Source organism: Babylonia areolata, chromosome 16, assembly GCF_041734735.1.
Source record: "Babylonia areolata isolate BAREFJ2019XMU chromosome 16, ASM4173473v1, whole genome shotgun sequence".
In the NCBI taxonomy this organism is placed as follows: domain Eukaryota; kingdom Metazoa; phylum Mollusca; class Gastropoda; order Neogastropoda; family Buccinidae; genus Babylonia; species Babylonia areolata.
Genome location: NC_134891.1, coordinates 1,344,510 through 1,362,997, shown reverse-complemented (window position 1 = coordinate 1,362,997; position 18,488 = coordinate 1,344,510). Strand labels below are relative to the sequence as shown.

At 44.0% G+C, this 18,488-nt stretch overlaps 1 protein-coding gene across 4 annotated transcripts in view; it reads right to left on the bottom strand.

Moving 5' to 3' along the window:
* Nucleotides 1–12,772: 12,772 nt before the first annotated feature.
* The window catches only part of LOC143291061 (uncharacterized), a 28,648-nt gene continuing 22,932 nt past the window's right edge, over nucleotides 12,773–18,488 (bottom strand). For all 4 annotated transcript variants that reach the window (XM_076600648.1, XM_076600651.1, XM_076600649.1 and 1 more), the window contains 2 exons: nucleotides 16,868–17,035; nucleotides 12,773–14,260 (listed from right to left, as the gene is read on the bottom strand). In XM_076600648.1, coding sequence (XP_076456763.1) covers nucleotides 14,132–14,260; nucleotides 16,868–17,035 — 297 coding nt within the window. In that variant the 3' untranslated portion in view covers nucleotides 12,773–14,131. The remainder of the gene's footprint in view (nucleotides 14,261–16,867; nucleotides 17,036–18,488) is intronic.

The window sequence follows — 18,488 nt, the reverse complement described above, 5'->3', positions numbered from 1 at the left end:
CGCTATTATTATTGCTATTATCATTATTATTATCCCCATAGTCAATCTGACCACACACGGTCATATCAGGACCGCCCAACTTTTTAAATGTCCAACCACATTAAACACAAAACTGTCACATACATATCTCTCTCTAAATATATATATATATTAATCATTAAGATAAACTAACAAAACAGTTCATGACATTATCTTTACCATAAAGATCTTCAGGGCAAATAAGACATGGCCGTACTGAGGACATCAGCCGTTCCACTAAATGTATCATCTCCAGATTATAAAAATTAGTAAAAATGGAAACAACAACAAAAACCAACTTCAAAGTCAAACAAAAAATTCACATAAAAAGGCCATATAGACAAATAACACTGCAGAACAGGAAGCTAGTGCCCATTCCAGTGTTTACATCTCACTACCTAATTGCCAGAGCAAAACAGCACAGACAGTATATCACAGACTGCGGAAAAGAGAAAAGAGAAAAAAGTGTCAAGGCTTGCTTGAAAAAAGAAAGGGGAATGGACGGGGAAGGCAGGAATAGGAGACAACAGTGCAAAAAGAAAGGGGAATGCACTGGGAAGGCAGGAATAGGAGACAACAGTGAAAAAAGAAAGGGGAATGCACTGGGAAGGCAGGAATAGGAGACAACAGTGAAAAAAGAAAGGGGAATGGACGGGGAAGGCAGGAATAGGAGACAACAGTGAAGGAAGAAAGGGGAATAGACTGGGAAGGCAGGAAAAGGAGACAACAGTGAAAAAAGAAAGGGGATGGACCGGGAAGGCAGGAATAGGAGACAACAGTGAAAAAAGAAAGGGGAATGGACGGGGAAGGCAGGAATAGGAGACAACAGTGAAGAAAGAAAGGGGAATAGACTGGGAAGGCAGGAAAAGGAGACAACAGTGAAAAAAGAAAGGGGAATGGACCGGGAAGGCAGGAATAGGAGACAACAGTGAAGGAAGAAAGGGGATGGACGGGGAAGGCAGGAATAGGAGACAACAGTGAAAAAAGAAAGGGGAATGGACGGGGAAGGCAGGAATAGGAGACAACAGTGAAGGAAGAAAGGGGAATGGACGGGGAAGGCAGGAATAGGAGACAACAGTGAAGGAAGAAAGGGGAATGGACGGGGAAGGCAGGAATAGGAGACAACAGTGAAGGAAGAAAGGGGAATGGACGGGGAAGGCAGGAATAGGAGACAACAGTGAAAAAAGAAAGGGGAATGGACGGGGAAGGCAGGAATAGGAGACAACAGTGAAAAAAGAAAGGGGAATGGACGGGGAAGGCAGGAATAGGAGACAACAGTGAAAAAAGAAAGGGGAATGGACGGGGAAGGCAGAAAAAGGAGGCAACAGTGAAGGAAGAAACCGGCAGAAATAAAGAGGACATTTTTAGCAGATAATTTCCAAAAGACAGGGATCCTATTCATGCTGAAAGACCCCCGGCATCCCACGGGGCCACAGCAGGGCTGAAACGCGTCATCCACCACAACACATAAACAGAGTTTCAGTTTCAGTAGCTCAAGGAGGCATCACTGCGTTCGGACAAATCCATATACGCTACACCACATCTGCTAAGCAGATGCCTGACCAGCAGCGTAACCCAACGCGCTTAGTCAGGCCTTGAAAAAAAGAAAAGAAAAATAAAGGTGAATAAATAAATACATAAAAAAAACTACTACTACTATGTATAAGGCGCAAAAACTTGATGAAGTCAACTATAAGCATACATAAATAAATAAATAAATAATACATAAATCGTAATTATAATATAAAAAAGGTAGCAATAATAATAAAATATATAAATAAGACAACAATGATGATAAATAAGCAAATATATGTAAAACATGACACACATACACCCACACATGCATAACAGATATGCACCAAACATAAACAAAACTGCATCAGACAAAATAAAACCAACTCTGACATGATTTCATTTTTAAAAGCTGGAAGAGAATTCTGGCGACATTTAGGATTCCAAACTACCATCCTACCACGCCAGTCAGTCCTGAATCTGCCTCTCCTGTGGGCTTTTCTGCTGTGTTTCTCACCTTATTGTGTACTTACTATATAATTAAGTATATACTATGCCGCAAAAATACATTCACAACACTATATGATGCTTAAAAAAAACAACACATTGCACACACACACACACAAAATACAATGATCAAATCCAAGGGGAGTAAAAACCAAGAAAAAGAAAAGGATTACAGAACAAACTAAGTGAAGGGAGCTGGGAAGACAGATGGTTCTGGTCGGTTCTTGTAGCTTATAGTCCAGCCGACCACACAGTGCCATATCAGAAACCATACAAATGCTCAACCGCGTCGACACAAAACTGTCACATCAACAACAAAAAAAACAGCTGACCACACAGAGCCATATCAGAAACCATACAAATGCTCAGCCACGTCAACACAAAACTGTCACACCAACAACAACAAAACACCACCTGGACAAACGCACCAAACACAGTTCATGACACAGCATCCCAACCATTTAGCTCCGTATGGCAAATAAGACTAGGCCATGCTGAGAACTCCAGCGATTCTACTCGATTTACCATCCCTAGACAACCAAAAATCGAAAAAAGGAAAATAATAGTTCAAAGCCAAACAAAAAATACATAAAAAGGCCATAAAGGCAAATAACACTGCAGAATGGGCAGCTAGTGTCCATCCCAGTGTTTACATCTCACTACCTAATCGCCAGAGCAAAACAGCACAGACAGTACATCACAGACTGCAGAAAACAGAAAAAAAAGTGTCAAGGTTTGCTTCAAAAAAAGAAAGGGGAATGGACTGGGAAGGCAGAAAAAGGAGACAACAGTGAATACAGGAAAAAAGGCAGAAACAAAGAAAGTGACAGAAAAGAGGAAATTTCTCGCACAGAATTTCCAGAAGGCAGGGATGCCATTTATACTGAAAGACCCCCGGCATCCCCACAGGGTGCCCGTAGACATGGGAGTTTACCATGTCTTGTATGATATCAATGACAACATTGACTGGGTTCTTTTTCCATGGATAATCTAGAGAAATGGTGTAGCAACTCATGTGAATTATTGGGGGTGCGTCTTGACAAACCTGACGGAGTTCACAAAAGCATCGCGCTCATCAATGCCTACGTTCACCCAGGAACCTGCACAACAAAAGAGGATTGGGCCTTTTTAGAGGAAATAGAGAACGAACTTGGAGACTCGGTCATTATCTGTGGAGACCTCAATGCAAGATCGAAGTTATGGGACCAGCGGAACACCAACCCACAAGGACTCGCACTTGAAGGAATGATAGGGGAAATTCTTCTTAGCCCTTTAACAACCACATCCCCAACTCGCCTTGGAACAAGACAAGGGGACAGTGACAGTGTGATCGACATCGCTCTAACATCTCCAAAATTCAGAGCAGAAATGAATGCAGAGACGCTTCCATACCAAGGCAGCGACCACCTCCCGGTAGCTTTCAGTCTACAGAAACTGTCCGATAAACCCTGTATGAAACTGCGTGATCCATTTCAGTATGAAACCAAAGAGACAACCGTCATCGAAAAATTAAGACGCAGAAGAAACAAAAGAACGGCACTGAACAGGATGCAAACTATTCAGCCCCCATGGTGGAATACCGACACAGAGAGAGCCTGGATAGAAAAACATGCGGCTGTCAAACTTTGGCAAAAAGAAAGAACAAAACCATCTCCGGACAAAGATATTGAAACAAAAATGAAAGAAAAAACTAAACAGTTTGAAGTCACTGCTCAAGAGGCCAAAAATGACAAGTGGAAACAGTTTTGCGAGGCACTCAGTTATGACACAACATTGACAGAGTTCTGGCAATTTTATCGTCGCATGGAAGGGAAAACGTGCACAACAACAACCCCAGACATGTTAGACACTGACGGAACCAAGCTTAAGACAAATGAAGAAAAAGGATCTGCCTTGCTCAAACGTTTCATACAACAGAGTGATCAAAGAAACTTAGATGAGAAAAAGAAATATATTGAGGAGTTAAACCAAACCCTTATGCAGACTGGACCTGATGATGACTTGACAATGGATGATCTAAACGAGGCAATAGCTAAATGCAAGAAAGAATCGGCTCCTGGCCCAGACAAAGTTCGTTACTCAGACATCAAGGAGCTATCGGAAGAAGACAGAAGCAAACTTTTCAATCTATATCAAAACAGTTTCCACAATGGACAGGTGCCGGAGGACTGGACACACAGCTTCTTAAAACCCATACCAAAACCAGGAAAGGACCATCGTCAGGTAAGCGGCTACCGGATCCTAACCATGCAAAACATTGTTGGAAAGCTCATGGAACGCATGATAGCCAGGAAACTTGCAAGGGATCTTGAACACAGGCACATTCTCCCTTCAAATCAAGGTGGTTACAGAACAGGCAAGTCCACATGGGAAAATGCAGCTGCCTTTGCATATGAGGTGTATGAAGGATTTCAAAGAAAAGAAGAAACACTAGCAGTAGCAATTGACCTTGAAGATGCCTACAATAAAGTCCAGTTTGCGCACCTCATGGAGCTGCTACTAAGGTATGGAGTAAGTTTGACACTGACAAGATGGATAGCAGCAGCGCTTCAGGAAAGAACCGTCGTCTTACGCCTCGGAGATTGGATGTCTGCACCTTCTAAACCATCCATGGGACTGCCACAAGGGTCTCCACTCTCTCCTGTCCTCTACAATGTCTACACGAAGGGCCTTGCAGACTTAAACAACAATGGAATTGCTCGGGTGCTTACCCTTGCGGATGACGGCCTGGTCTTCAAAACTTCGAAAAATGCTCAGGAAAGAACTGAAGCCGTCCAGAAACAACTAAACAATATTGCTCAATGGTGCAAAGACACAGGATCTTCCATCAATCCAGCGAAAGTCCAAACGTTGCTGTGCACCCTCAACAACAAAACCGCGAGCAAATCACCACCTTCTGTGTCATTCGATGGGATTCAAATTGAGAAAACTGAATGCCTACGCTACCTAGGAATACACTTCGACAGGATGCTGACCTTCAGAAAACATACGGAAAACACTGTTCTCAAATGCAAAAAGGGCCTTTCAGTCTTAAAAGCAATGGCAACCAAAGGAATTGAACAACGCCACCTCTTCCTGCTATACCAATCACTCGTCCTCAGTGTGATCGACTACGGACTTGGGCTAACAACACCGTCTCAAAGCAACCTCCTAAAATTAGAAAGAGTCCAAAATGAAGCTATGAGGCTGATCCTTGGAACAACAAAAGACACGCCCACAGAAACCATGCGATACCTGCTTGACCTTCCTTCAGTGCAGGCCAGAAACAAGTTAGAACAGGTCAAGACCTACTTCAAAGCATTAGAAAACCCTCAAAACCCACTGCATGACGCAGTCAAAGAACCAAAAGGCAGCCGTCTAGGACGAGGAAGATCATGGATGGGGCAAGCAGAAGACACAATCCAGCTAGTATGCCGACTTCAAGACCTGAAAGAAACAAAAGAATGGGAGAAAAACCCCGAAAACCTCAACCATCTATTCAACACAGTCATTTCACCCACTCTAGGAAGACATTGTCGGGAATGGCCAGAGGGCAAAACTGATGCGGAAGTGAAGCTGCTTATAGAAGAAAACAGTAAAGAAGAGGACATCATCATATACACAGATGGCTCAGTCACCAAAGACCAGTCTGGCTGGGGATTCACTGCGAAACAAAATGGAAAAACAATTTGGGAAGAGAATGCTGCCTACAAAGTCACAACCTCCAGCCTAACGATGGAAGTTGAAGCTGTGACACATGCCCTCCAGTGGCTATCGTCCTTCCATACGCCCGGAAACCAACATGCCATGATTCTAACCGACTCAATGAACCTCATACAGAAAATTGAAAACGGAATGGGAAGCCCAGAGTGGCATAACGCAATGCGCAACTTTCAGATTAAAAAACTCACATGGTCATACTGCCCGGGACATGCAGGTGTTAAGGGAAATGAGCGAGCTGACAGACTTGCTGGTAACGCAACACCAACGAGCGGCCTACATCTGGGAAAATCGGAAATCCTCAGAAAAGTCAAAGAATACCAAAAAGAACAGGTACAAGGCCATCACACCATCGATCGCCTCAAAGAAATAGAAGCAGAGAGAGGGAGCGGCCGCAAATCTAACATGAAAGGTAGAGCACGATGCTTTGCAAATCAAACAAATATCGGCATCATTTCCAAACCAACATTGCGCAAATTTCTTCAAAACGGAACAGAGTCTCTGTGGGCCTTTCCAAACACAATAGACCGAGCAACACACTAGACGCCACGTTCTTGGCATCAGAGATCTTTTCCCATCCCTCTTGCGGCCAGTCAGTGGCGGCTGTGTGTGTTTGTGTGTATGTGTGCTTTTGAGTGCGTTTGTGAATGCGCGAGAGTGAAACTGTACACAAGTGTCAGGAGAGATATGTGTACGTGTGTGTGTGTGTGTGTGTGTGTGTGTGTGAGGGGAGGTGGGAGTGCGGGGGGAGGTGGGGTAGAGGATGAGGTATGTGAGTGTATGCATGCCTACACTGTGGGAGCAACAGGATATTGGAACGTGTATATATATATATATATATATATATATCTTTGTATGTACGTGTGTGGAGTTGGGGGTGGGAGATATGGGCGTATGTGTGTGTGCTTGTACAAGTAAGTGTTCATCTCTGTGAGTGTGTGTTTGTGTGTGTGTGTGTGTGTGCCGTGGAAGCTGCGATACGTAGACTAGAAATGAGTGTGTGGAGGAGGGGGTAGAGGAGGTGCAAGGTAATGTGTGTGTGTGTGTGTGTGTGTGTGTTGGAGCTCATGTACGTTTATATGTATTTGACTGTGCTTTCATATGTGCTTGTACAAGTAAGTGTTCATCTCTGTGAGTGTGTGTTTGTGTTTGTGTGTGTGTGTGTGTGCCGTGGAAGCTGCGATACTTAGACTAGAAATAAGTGTGTGGAGGAGGGGGGTAGAGGAGGTGCACGGTAATGCGTGTGTGTGTGTGTGTGTTGGAGCTCATGTACGTTTATATGTATTTGACTGTGCTTTCATATATGTGAAACTGCATGTCTGGTGCATTTCTGTTATGCATGTGTGGGTGTATGTGTGAATGTGTGTCTTCATTTTTTACATTTATTTGCTTATTTATCACCATTGTTGTCTTATTTATTTATTTATTTATGTTTTATTATTATCATTTTATTAGTATTACTAATATTATTACTACTACCTTTTTCTATATTATAATTATTATTTATTTATTTATTTATTTATTTATTTATGCAAGCTTATCTATTATTTATTCCCCCGTTTTGTTTTGTTTTTTGTTTGTTTTTTGTTGTTTTGTTTTTTTGTTTTTGTTTTGTGTGTGTGGTTGTGTGTGTGGTTTTTTTTTTTTTTTTTTTTTTTTTTTTTCCCCAAGGCCTGACTAAGCGCGTTGGGTTACGCTGCTGGTCAGGCATCTGCTTGGCAGATGTGGTGTAGCGTATATGGTTTTGTCCGAACGCAGTGACGCCTCCTTGAGCTACCGAAACTGAAACTTTCCATGGAATGTTGGCCAGTGATTTCTTTAAATGCTATACGGCTTTAAAACAAAAGTGCCAGTGATTTCTTTAAATGCTATACGGCTTTAAAACAAACTTAAAGTGCCAGTGATTTCTTTAAATGCTGCAGGGCTTTTAAACAAAAGTGCCAGTGATTTCTTTAAATGCTACAGGTATTCAGAACAAAGTGAAAAGGCAGATATGGAGAAAGAAAGGCAACAGAAGGAGAACAGAACCAAACAACAAAAAGTGTCATGGAAAAATAGAGAAAAATGCTGCAAAGAGAGTTGTCAGCATGAAATCTGATGTTACTGATGCTAATCAGTCGTTTGGACAGTAGACATCAAACACACATCATGACAGTAGACATCAAACAAACGAACATCATGACAGTAGTCGTCAGACACACAAACATCATGACATGACAGTAGACGTCAGACACACAAACATCATGACAGACATCAGACACACAAACATCATGACATGACAGTAAACGTCAGACACAAACATCATGACAGTAGACATCAGACACACAAACATGACAGACATCAGACACACAAACACCATGACAGTAGACATCAGACACACAAACATGACAGACATCAGACACACAAACATGACAGACATCAGACACACAAACACCATGACAGTAGACATCAGACACAAACACCATGACAGTAGACATCAGGCACACATAGACGTCAGACACACAAACACCATGACAGTAGACATCAGGCACACATAGACGTCAGACACACAAACACCATGACAGTAGACTTCAGGCACACAAACATGACGGTAGACTTCAGGCACACAAACATAGACGTCAGACACACAAACACCATGACAGTAGACGTCAGACACACAAACACCATGACAGTAGACGTCAGACACACAACACCATGACAGTAGACGTCGGACACACAAACATGACAGTAGACGTCAGGCACACAAACACCATGACAGTAGATGTCAGACACACAAACATAGACGTCAGACACACAAACACCATGACAGTAGATGTCAGACACAAACATAGACGTCAGACACACAAACACCATGACAGTAGACGTCAGACACACAAACATCATGACATGACAGTAGACGTCGGACACACAAACACCATGACAGTAGACGTCAGACACACAAACACCATGACATGACAGTAGACGTCAAACACACAAACACCATGACAGTCAACGTCAGACACACAAATATTACATACCCCAAAGAAACATAACGGCAACAATTAAGACTGTTGAGACAAACGGCAACAATAATAAAAATAGTGTGCTGAAAAAAAAACAACTGTACCAACCAAAATTCAAACCACATCCAAAAGTAATAGTAAAAAGGAAAAAAAAAAAGTTTTTACCTGCTCCACTCTCTCTTATTTCAAAATCAACTCTGCATATGTTCACATACTTTTTGTGTTTAAGCAACAGGAACTAGCACTGACCAACTGACTAAACTGTATGAAACTCATTATTCACGCCATGAACAAGACAAATGTTCAGTCTGACCAAATGACTAAACTGTATGAAACTCATTATTCACGGCATGAAGATGACAAATGTTCAGTCTGACCAACTAATTAAACTATATTAAATGCCTCATTTACGGCACGAAGAAGACAAATGTTCAGTCTCACCAACTGATTAAACTGTATTAAATGCCTCAAATGTTCAGTCTGATTTACATGACCTGGAACATTTGACCTTTTTATCCACATGGATCACACCACTGCTGGTGAAAAGAGAACAGTTTTTAAGCAAACCATCACACATATATATCTTCAATAACACACAGAATCAAAGTGCACAGTTCAACTTAAAAACGACACAGGCAGTTCTGTTCAAAATGTGAACCTCCCTTCAATACACATCACTACTGGTACAGAAAAAAAACTGACAGATAAACTATGATGAACTCATTCAGATGAGACAATTAACCAAAGTCCCGTGTACAACATGCACTTTGTCCATAAAAGGACACATGGCAACAAAGCAGTTGTCCTGGCTGAATTCTGGAGGGGAAAAAACACTTTGTTACACAACCAGTACACTTGCACACAAAAAAAACATACATACAGCTCTTTCTCTCTCCCTCCCTCCCCCTCTCTCTCTCTCTCTCTCTCTCTCTCTCTATATATATATATATAGCACATCCAAGGGAGAGCAGCTCCAATTTCATGCAGAGAAGTCTACTGTCACAAAAAGTAACAACAGCTATAAAAAAAAAAAACAAGGTTCCAGTTTGTGTAAACAAACTACAGAGTCACAGTATAGTAAAACACTGAAGGCACATGAAATTCAGCGAATCTTGCACCACAATAAAACCCTGCTTTTCTGGTCAAAATTCCATCAACAATGCATTCTCAAGCAACAACTTACGCACACACTTGTTCAGATTGTGACCATCTTTAACCTGCCATAGCTTTTCCAGAGGAAAAACCACAATAAACACGCTGTTTCCTCTGAAAAACCAGAGGACTTTTGAGCAAAAATGCAGATTGAATCGACAACCTCAAGAAAGGTTTGTTATCTGAACTTGCATATCATCCTCTATTTTGAGGACAATTTTACACAAATGATATGACAAAACGGCACCATCTCTCCAATCTTCATTTACATGAACAGTGTGACAAAAACAACAATCTTCCCGTCTCGATATATGACAAAATCAGTGACAATGCCTCCAATCTTGTGGATGATTTTACATGATTTGACAAAAACAGCAACAATCTCCCTCGTCTTCATTTACATAAATAGTGTGACAAAAACAACAATCTTCCTATCTCAATATATGGCAAAAACGGCAACAATGTCTCCAATCTTGTGGATGGTTTTACACAAAATGATAAGCGAAAACAGCAACAATCTAACAAAAATCAAAATGTCAATCAGCAAAGTGAAACAAACACAGTATACTGGTAAACTATTCAGGAAAAACAAACAAACAAACAAAGAAAAAAAAAGTCACAAAGCCCATGGGAAGAACACAGAACTTTCAACAGAGTTTTTGTGGTTTTGTTGCCTCAGTGTATGCGATATTTCATTGGCATGAACCTCACCCCTGTTCCAACAGCCAGGTTTGTCTGCCCTAAACGTGGAGGGTTGGCCAAGTGCTAACACACAAAACGTGGAGGGTTGGCCAAGTGCTAACACACAAAACGTGGAGGGTTGGCCAAGTGCCAACACACTTTCTACCCTTTCAACAACAGGCGTCTTACTCACTTTCTACCCTTTCAACAACAGGCGTCCTACTCACTTTCTACCCTTCAACAACAACAGGCGTCCTACTCACTTTCTACCCTTCCAACATCAACAACAGGTGTCCTACTCACTTTCTACCCTTTCAACAACAGGCGTCCTACTCACTTTCTACCCTTTCAACAACAGACGTCCTACTCACTTTCTACCCTTTCAACAACAACAGGCGTCCTACTCACTTTCTACCCTTTCAACAACAGACGTCCTACTCACTTTCTACCCTTTCAACAACAGGCGTCCTACTCACTTTCTACCCTTTCAACAACAGGCGTCCTACTCACTTTCTACCCTTTCAACCCTTTCAACAACAGACGTCCTACTCACTTTCTACCCTTTCAACAACAGGCGTCCTACTCACTTTCTACCCTTTCAACAACAGGCGTCCTACTCACTTTCTACCCTTTCAACATCAACAACAGGCGTCCTACTCACTTTCTACCCTTTCAACAACAGGCGTCCTACTCACTTTCCACCCTTTCAACATCAACAACAGGCGTCCTACTCACTTTCTACCCTTTCAACATCAACAACAGGTGTCCTACTCACTTTCTACCCTTTCAACATCAACAACAGGTGTCCTACTCACTTTCTACCCTTCCAACAACAGGTGTCCTACTCACTTTCTACCCTTTCAACAACAGGCGTCCTACTCACTTTCTACCCTTTCAACATCAACAACAGGCGTCCTACTCACTTTCTACCCTTCCAACATCAACAACAGGCGTCCTACTCACTTTCTACCCTTTCAACAACAGACGTCCTACTCACTTTCTACCCTTTCAACATCAACAACAGGCGTCCTACTCACTTTCTACCCTTTCAACATCAACAACAGACGTCCTACTCACTTTCTACCCTTTCAACATCAACAACAGGTGTCCTACTCACTTTCTACCCTTTCAACATCAACAACAGGTGTCCTACTCACTTTCTACCCTTCCAACAACAGGTGTCCTACTCACTTTCTACCCTTTCAACAACAGGCGTCCTACTCACTTTCTACCCTTTCAACATCAACAACAGGCGTCCTACTCACTTTCTACCCTTTCAACATCAACAACAGGTGTCCTACTCACTTTCTACCCTTCCAACATCAACAACAGACGTCCTACTCACTTTCTACCCTTCCAACATCAACAACAGGCGTCCTACTCACTTTCTACCCTTCCAACATCAACAACAGGCGTCCTACTCACTTTCTACCCTTTCAACATCAACAACAGGCGTCCTACTCACTTTCTACCCTTTCAACAACAGGCGTCCTACTCACTTTCTACCCTTTCAACATCAACAACAGGCGTCCTACTCACTTTCTACCCTTTCAACATCAACAAAAGGCGTCCTACTCACTTTCTACCCTTTCAACATCAACAACAGGCGTCCTACTCACTTTCTACCCTTTCAACATCAACAACAGGCGTCCTACTCACTTTCTACCCTTTCAACAACAGGCGTCCTACTCACTTTCTACCCTTTCAACAACAGGCGTCCTACTCACTTTCTACCCTTTCAACAACAGGCGTCCTACTCACTTTCTACCCTTCCAACAACAGACGTCCTACTCACTTTTTACCCTTTCAACAACAGGTATCTACCCTTTCAACAACAGGCGTCCTACTCACTTTCTACCCTTTCAACAACAGGCGTCTTACTCACTTTCTACCCTTTCAACAACAGGCGTCCTACTCACTTTCTACCCTTCCAACATCAACAACAGGCGTCCTACTCACTTTCTACCCTTTCAACAACAGGCATCCTACTCACTTTCTACCCTTCCAACAACAGACGTCCTACTCACTTTCTACCCTTTCAACAACAGGCGTCCTACTCACTTTCTACCCTTTCAACAAGAGACGTCCTACTCACTTTCTACCTTTTCAACAGTGTCACAACAGTCGCAACAGCCGAGTGGTTAAAGCGCTGGACTTTCAATCTGAGGGTCCCGGGTTCAAATCTCAGTAACCGCACCTAGTAGGTAAAGGGTGGAGATTTTTCCGATCTTTCAGGTCAACATATGTGCAGTCCTGCTAGTGCCTGTGAGTGAACGTGGGAGTTGCAGACCATAAACGAACAAGTGTCACACACTGGAAAGAAACAGTTCTCCCTGACTAACATTTCCCACTGACATTTTTACATTCTAAAGTGATCCCCCCAACACCCCCGTTTCCAGATCAGTCAACATTTGCCGTACTGTGTGGTGAGGGCACAGAGGAAACAGGTTTTGATCCAGCAGTACTGCAGGGCCTCCTCCAGTGTGTGGCCTCATGGCGACCCAACATCCACAGCTCCTTGACAGTGCTGGGACAGCAGCTAACAAACCTGCTGTTGCTGGACTGGGTCATTTGGAATGTGTCGTTTGGAATGTGTCATTTGCAATGTGTCATTTGGAATGTGTCGTTTGCAATGTGTCGTTTGGAATGTGCAGTGAGCCTAGCACTATTCAACACATGGGCAGCAAAATACAAAACAAAAAGCAAAAACAACAACAACAAAAAAGCATGAAAAATATGTTCTACCATTGGAGCAAATATAACAACCTGTTGCACACTTTGGACATCAACCACGTTCCTGAAAAGTGTTTTTCAGAGCAGTCATTTGGAGGTCTGTATCGCATGTCAGCTGTTGGCAAAATAATTGACACCCCTTTTTCCAAATTACAACAAAATGACTGCCACCTGACAAAAATAGATTAAAAACACATGAGATAAGATAAGATAAGATAAGAAGATAAGAATAACTTTATTATCTCCAAATGGAGAAATCTGGTCAGGTGCATTATCACAACATGGACAAGTAAACAACATGGGGACCATGACTGTAAAAGTCAACAACAGCTTTTACGAATATTACGAAGACACAAATGTAAAAAATATCACATACACCGTTTCATACATACATCCACACACTGCAGGTAATAATTAGTATTCTTAATGTAAAAACAGAAAGAATTAAGAAACATTATTTGAATATAATTATAAGCACAGCCTACTATACTGCATATTGATTATAATTGACAGATAAGATAAGAATAAAGATAAATTGCGGAAAACCGCAACCAGATAATCAGCACCCACCCGCACCCACACGGATTACTTGATTAAACATATGTTCTCAAATAAAAGCATTTCACATATTCGCTTTTAAAACATTGCAATTAACACATCACACCTCCACAACCATAACCAGACACCACAGAGACGGAAGGACACTGATGTGTGTCTGAACTCAACAAGTGTTCCAAATCTTCTACTTATTTGTTCAACGCTTTAGCTATATATATATTTTTTTTAAATTAAAAAAAACGGTTTCAGCACTTTGCTGCAAAGAGCGCTTACTCTTTCAGCCATTCCCCTCCGTTCTCCATCACATCTCTCTGGTGGGATGACCGCCTGGCGGGAGACACAGCTGGCCTGATCAGGTGGTTACATTCTGTGGCTGGCCGTGTCTGCTGCGTCTCTGACTGCACACACATGGCAAACCCACTCACTGTGGAGAAACAGACACATACATGGCAAACCCACACCCTGATTCACTGTGGAGAAACACTCACACACATGGCAAACCCACTCCCTGATTCACTGTGGAGAAACACTCACACACATGGCAAACCCACTCCCTGATTCACTGTGGAGAAACAGACACATACATGGCAAACCCACACCCTGATTCACTGTGGAGAAACAGACACATACATGGCAAACCCACACCCTGATTCACTGTGGAGAAACAGACACATACATGGCAAACCCACACCCTGATTCACTGTGGAGAAACACTCACACACATGGCAAACCCACTCCCTGATTCACTGTGGAGAAACAGACACACACATGGCAAACCCACTCCCTGATTCACTGTGGAGAAACACTCACACACATGGCAAACCCACTCCCTGATTCACTGTGGAGAAACAGACACATACATGGCAAACCCACTCCCTGATTCACTGTGGAGAAACAGACACATACATGGCAAACCCACACCCTGATTCACTGTGGAGAAACAGACACACACATGGCAAACCCACTCCCTGATTCACTGTGGAGAAACACTCACACACATGGCAAACCCACTCCCTGATTCACTGTGGAGAAACAGACACACACATGGCAAACCCACTCCCTGATTCACTGTGGAGAAACAGACACACACATGGCAAACCCACTCCCTGATTCACTGTGGAGAAACACTCACACACATGGCAAACCCACTCCCTGATTCACTGTGGAGAAACACTCACACACATGGCAAACCCACACCCTGATTCACTGTGGAGAAACAGATACACACATGGCAAACCCACTCCCTGATTCACTGTGGAGAAACACTCACACACATGGCAAACCCACTCCCTGATTCACTGTGGAGAAACACTCACACACATGGCAAACCCACTCCCTGATTCACTGTGGAGAAACACTCACACACATGGCAAACCCACTCCCTGATTCACTGTGGAGAAACAGATACACACATGGCAAACCCACTCCCTGATTCACTGTGGAGAAACAGACACACACATGGCAAACCCACTCCCTGATTCACTGTGGAGAAACAGACACACACATGGCAAACCCACTCCCTGATTCACTGTGGAGAAACACTCACACACATGGCAAACCCACTCCCTGATTCACTGTGGAGAAACAGACACACACATGGCAAACCCACTCCCTGATTCACTGTGGAGAAACAGACACACACATGGCAAACCCACTCCCTGATTCACTGTGGAAAAACAGACACACACATGGCAAACCCACTCCCTGATTCACTGTGGAGAAACACTCACACACATGGCAAACCCACACCCTGATTCACTGTGGAGAAACACTCACACACATGGCAAACCCACTCCCTGATTCACTGTGGAGAAACAGATACACACATGGCAAACCCACACCCTGATTCACTGTGGAGAAACACTCACACACATGGCAAACCCACTCCCTGATTCACTGTGGAGAAACAGATACACACATGGCAAACCCACTCCCTGATTCACTGTGGAGAAACACTCACACACATGGCAAACCCACTCCCTGATTCACTGTGGAAAAACAGACACATACATGGCAAACCCACTCCCTGATTCACTGTGGAGAAACACTCACACACATGGCAAACCCACTCCCTGATTCACTGTGGAGAAACACTCACACACATGGCAAACCCACTCCCTGATTCACTGTGGAAAAACAGACACATACATGGCAAACCCACTCCCTGATTCACTGTGGAGAAACAGACACACACATGGCAAACCCACTCCCTGATTCACTGTGGAGAAACACTCACACACATGGCAAACCCACTCCCTGATTCACTGTGGAGAAACAGACACATACATGGCAAACCCACACCCTGATTCACTGTGGAGAAACACTCACACACATGGCAAACCCACTCCCTGATTCACTGTGGAGAAACACTCACACACATGGCAAACCCACTCCCTGATTCACTGTGGAGAAACACTCACACACATGGCAAACCCACTCCCTGATTCACTGTGGAGAAACACTCACACATGGCAAACGCACACCCTGATTCACTGTGGAGAAACACTCACAGACATGGCAAACCCACTCCCTGATTCACTGTGGAGAAACAGACACACACATGGCAAACCCACACCCTGAAGGGACGTGTGGGGGGGGGGGGTGAGGACAGGGCCCTGACCCGAGCATAGAGGGCGTGGCAGAGGCAGTGGGTCAGACAGACCAAAAAAAAAAGAAAAAAAAGAAAGAAGATGAGCGGTGCGGAGGCAGAGGAGGAAGGGGGTGGGGCTGACAGGGTGAGAAAGGGGGCGGGGCTAACAGGGTTACAGGTGAGAAAGGGGGCAGGGCTGACTGGGTAAGAAAGGGGACAGGGCAGAAAGGGGGCGGGGCAGAAAGGGGGCGGGGCTGACAGGGGGCGGGGCAGAAAGGGGGCAGGGCTGACAGGGTGAGAAAGGGGGTGGGGCATAAGGGGCAGGGCTGACAGGGTGAGAAAGGGGGCAGGGCAGAAAGAGGGCGGGGCTGACAGGGGGCGGGGCAGAAAGGGGGCAGGGCTGACAGGTCCTGACCTGAGTGGAGAGGGTGTAGCAGAGGCAGTGGGTCCACCAGTGCCACAGCTGCAGGTCCCCGAAACAGATCACATGGAAGTAGTGCACCGCAGACACCAGCGTCAGGGCCAGACCCCCCACCACCAGCACCGTCAGCACCAGGTGTACGTTCCCCCTGTTACTGCCCGTCTGTGACACCCCGTAACCCTCTCTGTAACACCTTCATACAGCATCCTGCAACCCTCTCTGTTACATTATGTTATGCCCAGCAACCCTCTCTGTAACTCCTTGCAACCCTTCTCTGTAACACCATTATGTAACACCTAGCAGCTCCTCTCTATAACACCATTCTGTAACACCCAGCAATCCTCTCTGTAACACCCAGCAACCTTCTCTGTGACCCAGTTTACCACCTCTCTGTAACACCCAGCAACGCTTCTCTGTAATCCACTTTACAACCTCTGTAACACTCATCAACCCCTCTTTGCATCACCGGTTACACCCTTTCTGTAACACCCATCACACCCTCTCTGTAACATCCCTCTCCCCCTCTGTAACATTCAGACCCAAACATCCCTTCGTGGGAACAAGAGAAAGGATGAAACTCTGCGACTGGCACACGCACCACCCACACACTGGACAAAGAACAGGTGATGGAGTTTCAACCATGTATTAATACAGCACACTTCAAGATACACACACACACACACATATACAGTTTGAGTTTCTTAAAGGAGGCGTCACTGTATTCTGACAAATCCATATACACCACACCACATCTGCTAGGCAGATGCCTGACCAGCAGTATAAGTTCTGTAACCCAACACGCTTTGTCAGGCCTTGAGTGCATGCATATATATATTTGTGTACCTTTCTCACCCACATCACTCAGAAAGAAAGAAAGAAAAGAAAGAAAAGAAAACAAAATCCAGACACTGGAAGAAAAACTTTCAAATGGCTCAGACTAAATTTCACACCAGACAGCTCAAGGACTCTAGAGAATTAAATTTTAGATCTCAGGCTCGTATACCTTTGAGGTACACACTCACAAACATGAGAGAGAGAATGAGAGACAAACCAATTAACTTGTTAACATGACTGACAGCATTCAAAAGAAAACAAAACAAAACAACCAAACCCAGTATGACTGGCTGACTGGAACAGCTCCAGACAATAATGAGACCAAAAAAAAGAAAAGAAAAAAAGTGGAGATGCGATGTGCACACACACTAACAGATGTGATGTGGACACACACTAACACATGTGATGTGGACACACACACACACACACCAACCAACAGATGCGACATGGACACACACACACACCAACAGATGCGACGTGGACACACACACACACACCAACAGATGTGACGTACACACACACAACAGATGCAACATGGACACACATACACCAACAGATGCGACATGGACACACACACACACACCAACAGATGTGACGTGGACACACACCAACAGATGCAATATGGACACACACACACAGACAGATGCGACGTGGACACACACACACCAACAGATACCATGTGGACACACACACACACACACACACAGAGATGCGACATGGACACACACACACACCAACAGATGCGACGTGGACACACACACAACAGATGCGACATGGACAC